We start from the raw sequence: 16,539 nt of genomic DNA on the forward strand, positions 1-16,539 counted from the left end.
GAAAACCAACAACAAAGTAACCCAACAGGAAGAAGAAGGAAGGAAATAACAAAGATAAGAGCAGAACTAAATGAAATAGAAAATAAAAAAGCACTTGAAAAAATAAACAAGACCAAGAGCTGGTTTTTTGAGAAGATCAACAAAATTGACAAACCTTTAGCGAGACTAACAAAGAAAAAAAGAGAAAACATGCAAATACACAAAATAAGAAATGAGAAAGGTGATATCACCACTGACCCCACAGAAATAAAGACTATCATAAGAGGATACTTTGAAAAACTATATTCCAACAAAAATGACAATTTAGAGGAAATGGACAAATTCCTAGAAATACATAAGCAGCCCATACTGACGAAAGAAGAAATTGATGATCTTAACAAAACAATCACAAGCAAAGAGATAGAATCACTCATTAAAAATCTCCCAACTAAGAAGAGCCCAGGGCCAGACGGCTTCACAGGTGAATTCTACAAAACATTCCGGAAAGAACTAACACCAATCCTGTTGAAACTATTCCAAAAAATCGAAACAGAAGGAACACTGCCTAATTCCTTCTATGATGCCAACATTACCCTAGTACCAAAGCCAAACAAAGACACCACAAGAAAGGAAAATTACAGACCAATTTCTCTAATGAACCTAGACGCAAAAATACTTAACAAAATACTTGCTAATCGTATTCAACAACACATTAAACGAATTATACACCATGACCAAGTGGGATTTATCCCAGGTATGCAAGGATGGTTCAACATAAGAAAATCAATCAATGTAATACACCATATAAACAGATTGAGAGAAAAAAACCACATGATTATATCTATAGATGCAGAAAAGGCATTTGACAAAATACAGCACCCCTTCCTGATAAAAACACTCCAAAAGATCAGAATACAAGGAAACTTTTTGAACATGATAAAGAGTATATATGAAAAACCTAAAGCCAACATTGTTTACAATGGCGAAATCCTGAAATCCTTCCCTCTAAAATCAGGAACAAGACAAGGATGCCCATTGTCTCCGCTCCTATTTAACATTGTCTTGGAAGTACTGGCTCGAGCACTGAGACAAGAACCAGATATAAAAGGCATTCAAATTGGAAGGGAAGAAGTCAAAATTTCATTATTTGCAGATGACATGATCCTATATATAGAAAACCCTGAGAGATCTTCAACAAAGCTCCTAGAACTCATAAATGAGTTTAGCAAAGTAGCAGGTTATAAGATCAATGCGCAAAAATCAGTAGCATTTCTATACACCAATAATGAGCAAGATCAGGAGGAAATCAAGAAACAAATACCATTCACAATAGTAAATTAAAAAATCAAATACTTAGGAATAAATTTAACTAAAGAGGTAAAAAACTTATACATCGAGAACTATACAAGATTGTTCAAGGAAATCAAAGAAGACCTAAATAAATGGAAGAATATTCCCTGTTCATGGATAGGAAGACTGAATATTATTAAGATGTCTATCCTACCAAAACTGATCTACACATTCAATGCAATCCCAATAAAAATCAACACAGCCTTCTTTAAGGAACTAGAAAAACTAACTATGAAATTTATTTGGAATAAAAAGAGGCCCCGAATAGCCAAAGACATATTGAAAAAGAAAAACGAAATAGGAGGAATCACACTTCCTGACTTCAAAACATACTACAAAGCTACAGTAGTGAAAACAGCATGGTACTGGCAAAAGGAGAGACACACAGACCAATGGAATTGAATTGAAAGTTCAGATATAGAACCTCATGTATATAGCCATATAATATTCGATAAAGCCACCAAACCCTCTCAACTGGGAGAAAATGGCCTATTCAACAAATGGTGCCTGGAGAACTGGATAGCCATATGTAGAAGAATGAAAGAGGATTACCATCTCACACCTTATACAAAGATCAACTCAAGATGGATCAAAGACCTAAATATAAGAGCCAAGACCATAAAGACCTTAGAAAGCAGTGTAGGGAAACATCTACAGGACCTTGTAATAGGAAATGACTTCATGAATATCACACCAAAAGCACGAGCAGCAAAAGAACAAATAGATAAATGGGACTACCTCAAAATTAAAGCCTTTTGCACCTCAAAGGAGTTTGTCAAGAAAGTAAAAAGGGAACCCACACAATGGGAGAAAATATTTGGCAACCATATATCTGATAAGAGACTTATAACTTGCATATATAAAGAACTCATATATCTCGAAAACAAAAAGATAAACAACCCAGTTAAAAAATGGGAAAAAGATTTAAACAGACACTTCTCCAAAGAAGAAATATAAATGGCTAAAAAGCACATGAAAAAATGCTCCAAATCCCTAGCTATCAGGGAAATGCAAATCAAAACTACAATGAGATACCATCTTACTCCCATAAGATTGGCAGCCATGAAAAAAAACAGTAGAATACAAATGCTGGAGAGGATGTGAAGAAAGGGGAACACTCATCCATTGCTGGTGGGAATGCAGAAGGATCCAACCATTCTGGAGGACAGTTTGGTAGTTTCTCAAAAAATTATCCATAGATTTGCCATATGACCCAGCAATACCACTGCTGGGTATATACCCATCAGATCTGAAAACAAGGACACAAACCGATATATGTACACCAATGTTCATAGCAGCATTGTTCACCATCGCCAAAAGTTGGAATCAATCCAAAAGTCCATCAACAGATGAGTGGATCAATAAAATGTGGTATATACACACAATGGAATACTACTCAGCTGTAAGAACCAATACACTACAATCGCACGTGATAACATGGATGAACCTTGAGAATCTTATGTTAAGTGAAGCAACCCAGGCATTGAAGGACAAATACTATATGACCTCAATGATATGAAATAAGTTAACTGCCTCAGAGAGCTAGAGTCTGGAAAAGTGGCTTACTGAAAATCGGGGGGTGGAGGAAGGATGTGAGTTAATGTCTGTAGGGGTGGAATCTGTGATGAGCTGGGGGTAAGTATGAGCACAAAGAAGGGACAAAATGGGGGCAAGGGGTTACCTTCGGGTGGGGTTTTCTGGGTTTGAGGGGGGCTGGGGATGGGAAGAGGGGTAATATGGTCCAAGAAATAGGTGGGAGGGAGGGGCAACATACAAACATGGGAGAGTGCCAGAAGTTCGTTGAGAACTAAATGTTGAGTAAAACGTATCAAAGTATAAGTAGGAGGGTCACCTGGTTAGGACGCTCAGGGGGTATGGTCTGATGCGGGACGGACTCCGGAGGGAATAGCTGAAGGCTCATTTTGCCAAGGTGGGTTCTACCATTGGGTGGGATGGACCCATATCCTGGGGAAGACTAATGCCGTCGAATAGAGAGAACTGTATCCCTCGTGAGAAAGGACGGCTCCCAGGGCATTAGATTGGCAGGCGTTGTGGGCACTAAGGGGAGGGGAAAATGGACGTGCAATGGATAGAATAAAGGTAAATAAGGGGGCAAAAGAGGAGTTATGTGAGAGTACACGAGGATGAATATAAAACAGCTAATATTACACCAAAAACATATAGGGGACGACAGACTAATAATGAAAACCATAAGACAAAACATAGGATAACTAAAAAATTTAGAAAACTGTACAACCTAAAGTATGGACCACATAGTAAGCACAAATGTTACCTTGCTTGAAAACTATAGTTTCGGAATCTGTACATCAGTTTCAGGAAATATGATATGAATAAGTTAAAAGATTATTGCTGTGGAAGGGAAAAGGTTTTATGGTGGATCTGGGGAAATACTGTATATTGTATATATGAATTTTGGTGATCTAAGACTCTTCTGAAGCTGACATTATGTTGGGATTCACTTTACGGGAAGTTTTGGATCACAGAGTGGTTCAACAATGGCAGCGGAGGAATACTGATATGGGATGTTATTGACAGGATATATATGGTTGACAGGGAGTTATACAGGGCATATGCCCAGGGTATATGGTAATGTCTATATATACTCATAGTGGAAACAATTAAAAACAACAGCTGGGGGGGTACTGTGCTCCTGGCCGGGGGGTCACTGTTGTGGGCCCTGGGAGAGCAGCGGCAATCCTCCAGGTGCAATGGCAAGAACCAGGAAGGAAGGAGGGCCCAACAGTGGGCTCTTGATACTAATGGCTACACTTTTGAGCCTATGCACCTGCAATAAGAACAAGGCCTAGAGTAGCATTGTGCCTGGGGTTTTCCTCCTGACAGCCTTCATGTTACTCAAATGTGGCCACTCTCACAGCCAAACTCAGCGTGTAGATGTGATGCATTCCCCCCAGCGTGGGACACGACACCCGGGGATGAGCCTCCCTGGCACCGAGGGATCACTACCACATACCAGCTGAAGAAGCAACTAGAAAATGACCTTGAATTAAAGATTCAATGCGGAACAGCAGAATATACCTGTCTACATATAATAACATGACTTCGGGAAGCGGTTTGACCTAATGTAAGGAAGAAATGGAAAGGAGAAATGAGATTATAAGGCTGTGAGTCTCTAAAAAAGAGTCTGGAGGTTGTCAGAAGGAATACCCCTATGTACAACTGAACAGAGTCTAAGAGACAGATAAGGTAGATACAACCCCAGGTATTGGTTCTTTTGAGGGATAAAGAGACCCACGGGTTCTATGGTCATGGCAGAAGGGGTTCACTGCCATGACAGATGGCCCTTCTTTGGAGCTGGTGTTTCTGTGTGATGGAAATGGACTCAGAGGGGATCTCTTTTCACAAGACTTGCATGCTACTTTATTGGAATTGTAGTTGGTGCTGAGTTTAAGATATATGTAGGGGATTTGAATCTCTGGACTGATAATATGACACCCAGGCCCAGAGCCTCAACAGACTTCAGCTCCTACACTTTGACTTATTGGACTTACTCCACTCAGCTAACATGGAGTTGAAGAAGGTCAACCACCACAACATGGAGCCTAGAGTGTCTACAACTAGAAGCGGGAGGAGTGCATCCAGTACCCATGTGGAATCTAAGCCCTCACTTGACATAGGTGTGCAATGGACACAACCAATCCAATGTCCACAGAGAAAATGTGGAATGGGTGTGGGAACGGTAGCCATGGGGGCTGCTGGGTGTGGGGAACGGGAGGAAGAGATGAGATGTGGAGGCGTTTTCGGGACGTGGAGTTGTCCTGGATAGTGCTTCACGGACAATTACGGGACACTGTAGATCCCCCCAGGGCCCACTGGATGGAACGTGAGAGAGTCTGGGCTATGATGTGGACCATTGACTATGGGGTGCAGTGATGCTCAGAGATGAACTTACCAGGTGTAATGGATGTATCACGATGATGGGAGAGAGTGTTGCTGTGGGGGAAGTGGGGGGCGGGGGCGGTGGGGTTGAATGGGACCTCATATATTTTTTTTAATGTAATTAAAAAATAATAATAATAAATAAATATTTAAAAAAAAAACTCACAAAAGTGTGTGAAACAGAGAAGCAGTTGTGGCTCAATCAGTTGGGTTCCTGTCTACCATATGGGGGGCTTTGGGTTGGCATTCTGGGGCCCCCTTGTGAAGGCAAAGCTGGCCCATGCACTGTGGAGAGCTGACGGCCCACATGCTGTGGAGAGCTGGCACAGCAAGATGACCCAACAGAAGGGAAACAAGCAGATATAAAAAAACCTGCAGTGAATGGACACAGGGAAGAGACAGCAAAAGAAAAGGAATAAGCCGCAAGGGGGGAATAAATAAATTAATTTTTTAAAAAAAGTATATGAAATAAGAGAAATTATACCCAAGTAGTAGTGCTATTATATTAAAAAGCATATTGTCAAATTCCTAGAGCATAGTATACCTCATATAAGGTATAAGATAGACTTGAGAATCAAGGTATCTACATAATCAGGTTTCCTTCAATTCCTCTAGTTTCTTTCTCCAGTATCAGAGGGGCCTATATTTTACTCAGTAACAAAATAGATTTTCAAACATAAGAGGGTCATATTAATAGGAGATTAAGCAGTAGAATTATTAAATAATTGATAAATAATTTATATTCTATCTTCTCTTCCTGTGGCTCTCTTTCTCAAGATTTTGATGTGGTATAATGGGTTGGCTTTTGGAAGAAGCAACTTAATTTGGCTCTTCTTTGGTGCCTAGAGACAAAGAAGTTGGCTTGCTTTCTTCATTATTTTGGATTTTTTTTTTTTTTTAACCAGGCCAGACCTTAAATAAAAAGCAACAAATGTATCCTGAAGATGACTGCATAATCCCTCCTGGATTCCTAGGATAGGAGCTAATACTAGAATTGCATTTGGATCTCCAACTCCAAGAAGGAACATACATATACTTAGGATGCCCTTGGGCTTAAGAAGCATTAGAAACTGGTTGATGATTCTAGGGATATTCTTTTCCTTTTCCTTTTCCTTTTCTAGAGACACAGCTAATATCAGTATCAAGATTCTGCATCTTAGTCATCTTTGAGCGAAAGATTGTCAGTATTCATAGCAAATGAATAATTTCCCCTAATAGACTTCATATATCAATTTAAATCCTAATAATATGATTACAATGAGAAGTAATTTAATATAAAGTTTCAGCTTTTAGTCTCTAGAACTAGGCTGCCTGACTTTGAAGTCTGACTCCACAATTTATCATCTTGGTGACAGTGGTCTTGTTAATTTCTCTGTTTCAGTTTCTGCTTCTCTAAAACGGGAACATTAGTAACACCCTAACTGAGTTTAGTGAGAATTAAGTAGGTTAATATGTGAGCAGACTCATGGTTCAGAAGAGGTTAGTGAAGGGACTACATCCAGGGGCATGGGCTAATGTTGCCTCACTGCTAAGGTCATACCCTTCTGAGTACTCTATTCCAGCAATATTTTCAGTAACAAGCCATGCAGTATGTCTTTTAGCCTTTGCAGGTCATATGGTCTCTGTAGCAGTTTGATATTATTTATGAACTCCAAAAAAAGATATTTGATTATGTTTGTAAACTGGTCTATTCCTCTGGGCATGCTACCCTTTGATTATATTAGATTCAGACTGAAATGCCTTTCATTAAATTATGTTAAGATTAGGGCTTTGATTTGACCATGTCATTAGGGTGACTCAGTTTGAGTCCCCATTCCCTTTGTGGGCTATATAAGTGGACATTCACCCAAAGAGAACAGAGAAGCAGATATGGGAGAAAAGAGAGCTCCACAGACAAAGAAGGGGACTTTGATTCTGTGGCCTTGGGAAGAAAGATGAACCATTTGCCCGATAGTTTGCAGCTGAAGAGAACAGCCTACAGCTGAGACACAACCAAGAAGCTGGGTCCACAGAGTCTTAAGAGGAAAGAGGAAGGCTGAACCCTCACAGACATTGCCCGCCATCGTGCTTCAAAATGTGGCAACAGATTTTGGTGAGGAAGTAACTCTTCTGGTTCCTTGAGTTGGACTCTTTAGGGCCTTGTAACTGTAAGCTTCTACCCCAAATAAATACCCTTTATAAAAGCCAACAGATTTCTGGTGCTTTGCATCAGCAGCCCTTTGGCTGAGTAATACAACAACCCAACTCTGATGTAATGCAAAAGCAGCCATAGGCAATATGTAAAAGAATGGGCATGGCTGCGTTCCAATAAAACTCTATTTATAGAAACAGACCAAGCTGGCCGTGCAGTAGTTTGCCAACCTCAGCTCTACCTACTGTCCTGTAAATTGCAAGGTTTTACCATTCTAGTTTGAAGGAACACAAACTATTCCCAGGCTTCTGTGAGCTCCTGGATTTTTCTCTCTAACTATTCAGGCAGCTCTTACCCTGGCCTCAGGCCAGTATGTGCTGATTCTTATTCAGTTGAATATTGGACTGGGACCCTCTACAGATTTCCAGAGCTCTCCTTGTAGCTCTCTCTTCTACTATACTCTACCCTGCAAAAAAGATAGTCCTCCTCATACTACCAACTCTATATCTTCTCCTTAGGGAGACTACCAGGTTCTGCCTGGGTTTCCATCCATTCCTGAGTCGCAAACTGGAAACTTACTCCAAGTTGTATGTTGGGACTCTAGGGCCCACCTTTTTATTGGCCCTGTCTCAGGGATCAATGTCTCTCATTATCTAATATCTGAAAACTGTTGCTTCATTTTTTTTCCTGTTTTTATTTTTTCAATTGATTCAGGTGGAAGAGTAAATCTGTTCCTTGTTACTACATTTTTTCTGAAGTAATTTTTTTTTTTTTTTTTTTTTTTTAGTATTTCACATAAGGAAACGGATCTCAGAAATGTCTGGAAAATTCAACAATATTATTAAGATAGAAAGTGGTGGAGATAATATTCAAAATCAGGGCTTCTAAACTTCTAAATGAGTGTTCTTTCCATTATACCAAAATGTTTCTTTCAGAGGGAATTAGCCATAATCTGACTTTTAAATATAAAACAATGAACTTTAGTTTTTATTAACAGAAACTGATATATATAAAATTTGAACCAAATATTTTGGGGTTATGTTTTGAAAATTTTTTGTGGACTGATACTTTTCATATTTCCCATGGGTTCATTTTTTTCCCTCCAACTTTAGCATTTCTATTGTGGTTCTGCCTGTAGAGAATATTTTGGATTTTCTCCAAATAGTGGAAATCTTTGCCCATTTAGATGATCTGATTCTGATAAGTTTTCTACTGGAAAGTCCCCATCTGGCTCAAACTTCAGCTCCTGCATTTTCTAGAGATGTGATTTTTTTGCAAATGACTCACTGGAATTATCTTTTATAAAGGAAGTAAAAATATTTCTAAACTACATAAACATGATGAAACGGGAGTTGCAGAAATGTGAGCATGTATAACTTCTCACAGTTCATTTTTATTACTTTCATCACACAATTCCATTTAACATTTTCTGAAGTAGCAATAAATTTTTGAATGGCAAAATATATGGCATTTTCAGTATGCCAAGTGAGATATTATTTAGATAGTGAATATTTCCAAAACATTGTAGCATTATATTACCAGGAGGCTCTTTATATAATTAAAAAGTAACACTTATCCCTTTATAAATGTATGGGCTGTAAGTATATACTGATATATGTATATATCTATAAACACATATAGTCTGTCACAAGCAATGTATTTGTGAATAAAATATTATGTAAACATTGGTGTGCCACATGTAACTCCTCAAGAGGCTGATTTCTTACAGCAACAAGAAAACTAATCTTGATTGAGATGCATACAGCCTTTGATTTTAAGTATATATGTATATATAAATATTATTACATACATTTTATAACTTAGCTGAAAATTTACATTATCTCTAATATTACATGAATATGAGTTTTTGACTCTTGTTTCTTCTAATATTTATTTATTGGTATTTATGCTTTCCTTAGAAACCTTCTACACTAACACACAACCTTGGGTATCTAACTTGCTTACCAATATGTTGAATCATTTTTCTCATCCCAAAAATGAATGAGATGACCTCTAAGATCCTTTCTAGAGCTAAGATAAAAACAAGAATATGACTATACTAAGATTGCCCCAATAAAGGATATATATCACCTCTTTTAATCCATACTAGAATTTATCCCCTCCATTATTTCTATGAGGAAACTTAGTTCAGAGAACTTAAATAATTCCCCTAAGGTCTAGAAGGTAGTGAAAATGTAACCTAAGTGTCTGAATTATAGTCTGCTTTCTTTTTCTACCCTGCTGGTTTTCAAATATTTTTATTCAAGACATCTTTTGAAAATGATTTGGTATAAAGAATCTCATCTTTTAAAACAGATAAAGTACGATTTGATTAGGAAAGACATATCTCATTTTATTGCATTTTGCTTTATTGTGCTTGGCAGATATTTCATTTTTTACAAATTGAAGGCTTATGGCAACCTTGCATTGAATAAATATAGCAGTGCTATTTTTCCATCAGCATGTGATCACTTCGTGTCTGAGTCACATTCTGATAATTCTCACAATATATCAAACTTTTTCATTATTACTATATCTGTTATGCTTATCTGTGATCAGTGATCTTTAATGTTACTATTGTATTTGTTTCAGGGTGCTCAAGCACTGTGCCCATATAAGACAGCAAACTTAATCAATAAATGTTGTATTTTTCAGATTGCTTCATCAATCAGCTATTTCCGTCTCTCTCCTCCTTGGGCCTCCCTATTCCCTGAGACAAAACAATACTGAAATAGACCAATCAAAACCCCTACAATGGCTGCTAAGTATTCAAGTGAAAGGAAGAGTCATAAGTCTCTCACTGTAGACCATAGGATAGAAATGATCAAGCTTGTTGAGGAAGGAATGTCAAAAACTGAGACAGGTTAAAAGCTAGGTGTTTTGCACCAAACAATGACTTTGTGAATGAAAAGGAAAAGTTCTTGAAGGACATTGAAAGTGCTACTACAGTGAATATAAGAATGATAAGAAAACAAAACAGTCTTATTGCTGATATGGAGAAAGTTTTAGTGGTCTGAATAGAATCTCAAACTGGTCACAACATTATATTGAGCCAAAGGCTAATCTAGAGCAAGGTGTTAAATCTCTTCAATTCTATGAAGGCTGAGAAAGGTGAGAAAGTAGTGGTGCAGTAGAAAAGTTTGAAGCCAGTTGAAGTTGGTTCATAAGGTTTAAGGAAAAAAGCCATCTCCGTAACATAAAAGGGTAAAGTGAAGCAGCAAGAGCTGATATAGAAACTGCATCAAGTTATTTAGAATAACAAGGTAATTGATTAAAGTGGCAACACTGAAAACAAACAAACAATAAACAAAACAAAAAACCCCACAGATTTTTAATATGATTGAAACAGCCTTATAATGGAAGAAAAGGCCATCTAAGACTTTTGTAGGTAAAGAGGAGAAGTCAATGTCTGGCTTCAAAAGCTTCCAAGGACAGGCTAACTCTCTTGTTAGGAACTAACACAGCTGGTAACTTTAAGTTGAAGCCAATGCTCATTTACCATTTTGAAAATCCTAGGGCCTTCAAGAATTATGCTAAATCTACTCTGCCTGTACTCTGTAAATGAAACAAAAAAGCCTACATACAGACATCTGTTTATAATATAGTTTACTGAAATTTAAAACCCACTACTTAGAACTACTATTCAGAAAAAAAGATTCCCTTCAAAATATTACTGCTTATTGACAATGCATCTGGTCACACAAGAGCTCTGGTGGAGATGGGCAATGAAATGAATGTTGTTTTCATGCTTGCTAATACAACATCCATTCTGCAGCCCATAGATCAAGGAATCATTTTGACTTTCAAGTCTTTTTCTCTAAAAATATACATTTTATAATGCTATTGTGGCCTTAGACAGTTATTCCTCTGATGGATCTGGGCAAAGTACATTGAAAAGTTTCTGAAAAGGATCTACTACTCTAGATGCCATTAAGAGCATTTGTGATTCATGAAGGAGGTCAAAATATAAACATTAACAGGTGTTTGGAAGAGATTGATTCCAACACTCATGATGACTTTGAAGGATTCAAGACTTCACTTGAGGAAATACCTGCAGATATGGTAGGAATAGCAAGAGAATTAGAATTAGAAAGGAGCCTGGAGTGTGACAGAATTGCTGCAATCTCATGATAAAACTTTAATGAATGAGAAGTTGCTTCTTAGGGATGAGCAAAAAAAGTAGTTTTTACAGATGGAATCAACTCCTAGTGAAGGTGCTGTGAACATTGTTGAAAGAACAACGAAGGACATAGAATATTACATGAACTAGTTGATAAAGAAGTGGCAGGGTTTGAGAGGATTGACTCCAATTTTTAAAGGTCCTATTGTTGGTAAAATGCTATCAAACAGCCATTACATGCCACAGAAAAATATTTTGTGAAAGAGTCAATCGCAGCCTACTTCATTGTTTTCTTATTTTAAGAAATAGCTAAAGATACTCCTACTTTCAGCAACCACCACCCGATCAGTCAGCAGTTACCAACATAGAGGCAAGATCACAGCAAAAAGATTACTACTTGCTGAAGGCTCAGGTGGTGCTTAGCAGTTTTTAGCAAAAAAGTATTTTTAATTAAGGTATGTACATTGTTTTTAGACATAATGTTATTACACACTTAATAGAATACAGTATAGCATGAACAGATGTTTTCTATGCACTGTGAAACCAAGGAATGCATGTGACTTCTTTATTGTAATATTTGTTCTTTTGAGGTGCTCTGGAATCAAACCCATAATATCTCCATGGCATGCCTGTATATATTTACCTTTACAAATTCAAAATGAAAAATATTTATGAAACTAACAAACAATTAGGCAATTCTGATACAAAAGTTTGAAATGAAAGCTTATGGATGACAATTTCAGCTTTTTAAAAAACTTCTACTTCCAATTTATTTCTATACTGTGTTGGGTTTGCAGCATCAAGATAGCCCTTATTCATATAATACGTTGTTTCACATGGAAACAAGGTTTTTAGACAGTTCTTTTTAAAAACATTTTAAGTCATAATCTCAGATGCTCTTCAATTAAACTGATCTACAGCCTTGAAGCATAATTAGAAATTTTTGTTTCTAAAATGATCACTTAGATTATCTAACAATTATTCATATTCTTGTGTTAAATCTCTCAGACAGGAGGCCACCAAAACTTCCAGATGTATAATTTGATAGCATGATGACATGACATGTAACTTTTTAATGACATTTTCTCAGGTCATAGAGCATGGCTGAGATAGCAGATCAGAGTTTTGCCTTATATCACCTTGTAAAAAACAATGCAGTGTGTATTAATAGCAGTGCGATTTTACTCTATTACAGAATTTCTACCCAGAAACACATTTTGACACAAATTCACTAATGTGAAACCTCAATATACTTGTGCATTTTTGGAAAACGATTACATCATTTAGGCTAATATTATGTTGCCACTGGTCATAAATAATATTATGTTCAAATGCATGTGTATTTTGAGCTTCCTAAGTTAGTTCTGATTTGATCCTCTTACTACAAAAATTCCATGGTATAATTTTTGTTATACTTCTTTTTAAAATAATCTCTTGCAGAATATATACATATTAAAGGAAATCTATGTGTCCCTAACCTTGTTTCAACATTGTTTTGCTCTTGACTTGCTCTCTGCTTCTTAACTTTCCTAGGATGAAAATTATTCTTGGTACTTTATTTTGTGATTTTTCACCCCTCTGTTCAGAACCTTTTATGTTTGTTTCCCCTAGTTCCTTCAACTTTTGATATATTTCACCCTTTTAAAAGATGAGTCACTGAGCACTTCTCCTGTAGAGAAACACAAATTCTTCTTTATTCAATGAGGAGGGACTTAAGACATTAATTTCTCAAACGTTAGGAATTAAAATTAATTATGGTATGTTCCTTGAAGAAGTAGTCAAAGGGATGGGAAGATCAGGCTAAAATTATATTCCCTCAGACCAATGAAATGTTTTAATTAGCAGGTCCCCAGTTTACACTCTGTCTTCTATGTTTCTCATTGTTCCACCCTTGCTTCTCACACTTGTCTTAATATTAATGTGTTACCAAGAATATAGCAGCCATGGAGAAAATAGGTTTGTTATATTAAGGACTTGAGTGACAGTAAGAGAAGGGCTGATATTTATTTAAAATTAGTTTTGCCTGACTATGCTTAGAAAAGTACATTTCATCTGAGTGAAATGGGCAGTAAAGAACAAGTGGCAACATATTTAATAATGATGGTAAATTATCTACTACTATTAGTTGTACAGTATTTTAAAGCACATTCTAATTTCTATTATTAGAAAGTACAGTCATATGTTTTGAAATTTCAGAGTTCAAAATTCAAGGAAATGCATATGTCAAGGTAATGAAAAGGGATTTAAGGATATGAGAATATTTGCAAATAAATTCATCGAAACTCCTTTAGAACTATATCATCAATGCAGATTTTGCATATTGTAAAGTATAAATTGAAATATTAACAGGCTCTCACATTATAAAATGAAATTCCTATATTGTAATCTTTTATTCTATATGGTGTTTTCTTTTTGAATTCTGGCAGACCATAAATGTCTTAATGTCAAGAACACTACTGAGAAACATTTTAAAGGAGCTATAGTTATTAGTGTGATTCATATGCTGATCCAGTAATAGCAACATAACTTAAAGTATGTTAAAATGTCAAACTTAGTGTATTTTAAATTTCAGATATGTGATGGCAATATCATCAGACCAGTCCCAATAAAGCATTATTATATCTATATATATATAGTGTATGTGTATACATATATATGTATATACTCTTCCATTATTTTCTCATTTAAAATCAAAGTATTTGCCATCTCCACAGCTTTGATCTACCACAAATAACTCTAAAAGATTTAAAAAGTTCTCAAAAACATCAAATGTTTAAAACATACATCGCCCTTGCACAAAATGTTACAGGTTATCTATTTAGTAAGGCTATTATTAAAGATGCAACCGTATTTTCAACTTTCTAAATGGAAAATAGGAATCAGTGTGTGGTTAACAGGAATTGCTACACTATTCATCAGGAGCAAAATATTTCATTTGATAATTTTAGGTAATTGGGGGGAAATTCTAAACACAATGAAACAATAGTGTTCTATAAAGCAGAGCAGATAATTACAACATCAAGTTTAATACATATTTCAAATTAATTTTAAACCTAGGGTATATGGTTAAGTTATTTAATTATTATGACATCAAAATATTCCATTAAAATAATATTTTAAGATCATTTTTGCCCAGCTTTTGTTCCCCTTCTCTAGTCCCAGCCATTTTACCTTCAAAAACCCAATTTACTTGCCCCTCATGGTAATTCTAAGGGATGTAAGAGCTGAGATTAAGCATGGCACTGCCCTCCTAGGAACCTGTTTATCTATATTAGCACACAATTATCTCCTCCATTATTGCTTTCTTTAGATTTATGATGCATATAATACATCCATTTCATGAGATAGAGTGATATGTTTTATTGTATGATAAAATATAATACGATGTAATAGATTATAATATAATGTGAAGAGCAGCAATTTGAACAGAAAAACACCAAAACACTTAAATGAAAACCGATAATATTTTTGAACAAATACTTATGTTGTTAGCTTGGTTACAAATATTAAACAAAAAGGATCCTACCTGATGAGTCAAAGTTCACCTCATTGCCAGGACTTGGACCTACATCAATGGATACAATTGGTAAGAGCTTCCGAAAGTCCCATAGTTTTATAACCCCACAGGCATCGCAGGATGCTATCATATGACCCTTCAAAGTAAAAAAGAAAAAGTGTAAATCTATCTCACTCTATATATAACATATATATACAAATATATAGTAACCCAGAAACAAAAGATAAAATTTGGGTCACATTTTATTAAATCCATGAGCATACATTCCCCTACTCTAGAAAGTATTCATTATACCTTTGTCTTTGATGTAAAAATTGTTATAAAATTATAACCCAAGAATGTAAAATCCTATACTAAATTTTGGGCAGTGAAGTCTCAAGAAAATATTTCAATTATATTGAAAGAAGTAATAATATAAAAATATTTATACAAAGATGCAATATATCTATATATGCACCTATCACATATATATAATATGTGATATATATGATCTACACATAAACACTATATAAATTAAAATACTTATTACAAGTGTACTGCACTTTATATGCTTGTAATTAGCAATGATAATTTATGATTTGGGTGGAATAAAAGTTAAAATGGAGGTAGTAAAAGAAATGAATGCAAGGAGAGAAGAATTTTCATATAAGCAGGTAGAATGATTGGAGCCTGGTAAAACTGATTGCAAGGAAACAGTGACTATTGTGGTCTTCTCGACAGAAAAAATTCTGTATCACAGTAGGAACATGTGGGCTTCTTACCATAACATGTAATGTGATAAGGAAGAAAGGAATTGGATAAAGGATATCTGGGTTACCATTTGTCTGAAACATTCAGCTTAAAGATAGCCAATAAGCTTCAGAAAGATGCACCAATATAGATGGATAACAGAAGGAAAGGTGGGTGGGTTCAAGTAGTATGGAAAAACGGGAGGATATTTTCCAAACCTGGGTTCATTGCTTCAGTGCTCAAGGTTTCTCTACATTCTTCCTGCTGACTTCTGAAGGAGATGTTTCTGAGGGACTTGGGGTATACAGATGAGGAAGGGGGTTTCTGCTCTTCAGCAACTCACCGTCTACACTCATTGTCATCAATTCATCATTTAATTTCTTAGGCTACTCATCAATTGAATATATGACTATTAACCACATCAGTTCCATATGCAATGTTTATGATAAATCAATATACTGTTACTCATTCAATAAATGGTTTCCATTTCAGTTTTAGCTTGATTTTTTTAAGTGTCAAGACAAAACTATCCTCTTATTTTCTTTCTAAGTATTCTAAAATGTTAAAGGAATTTATTTATTATTGCATTATGTTCCCTTATAATTTTGAACTTGTTTACACATTATTTTCTCCTTTACTACTTGATTTTCATCCCTTCTGTAAAATTATGCATCCTGTATGTACAGTTTGAATTTTGTGAATCCCAAAAAGCAAAATACTATGTTTTAAACTAATCCATTCATTTGGGTGTGAGACCCATTTCACTGGATTACATTAGGGGGGTGTGATTCATGT

At 35.9% G+C, this 16,539-nt stretch overlaps 1 protein-coding gene across 2 annotated transcripts in view; it reads right to left on the reverse strand.

Annotated features, from left to right (window-relative positions):
* SPAG16 (sperm associated antigen 16) overlaps positions 1-16,539 on the reverse strand; it is a 1,223,101-nt gene that overhangs the window by 264,626 nt on the left and 941,936 nt on the right. For both annotated transcript variants that reach the window (XM_071216139.1, XM_004483160.3), the window contains one exon: positions 15,025-15,151. In XM_071216139.1, coding sequence (XP_071072240.1) covers positions 15,025-15,151 — 127 coding nt within the window. The remainder of the gene's footprint in view (positions 1-15,024; positions 15,152-16,539) is intronic.

Source organism: Dasypus novemcinctus, chromosome 7 (assembly GCF_030445035.2).
Source record: "Dasypus novemcinctus isolate mDasNov1 chromosome 7, mDasNov1.1.hap2, whole genome shotgun sequence".
In the NCBI taxonomy this organism is placed as follows: Eukaryota; Metazoa; Chordata; class Mammalia; order Cingulata; family Dasypodidae; genus Dasypus; species Dasypus novemcinctus.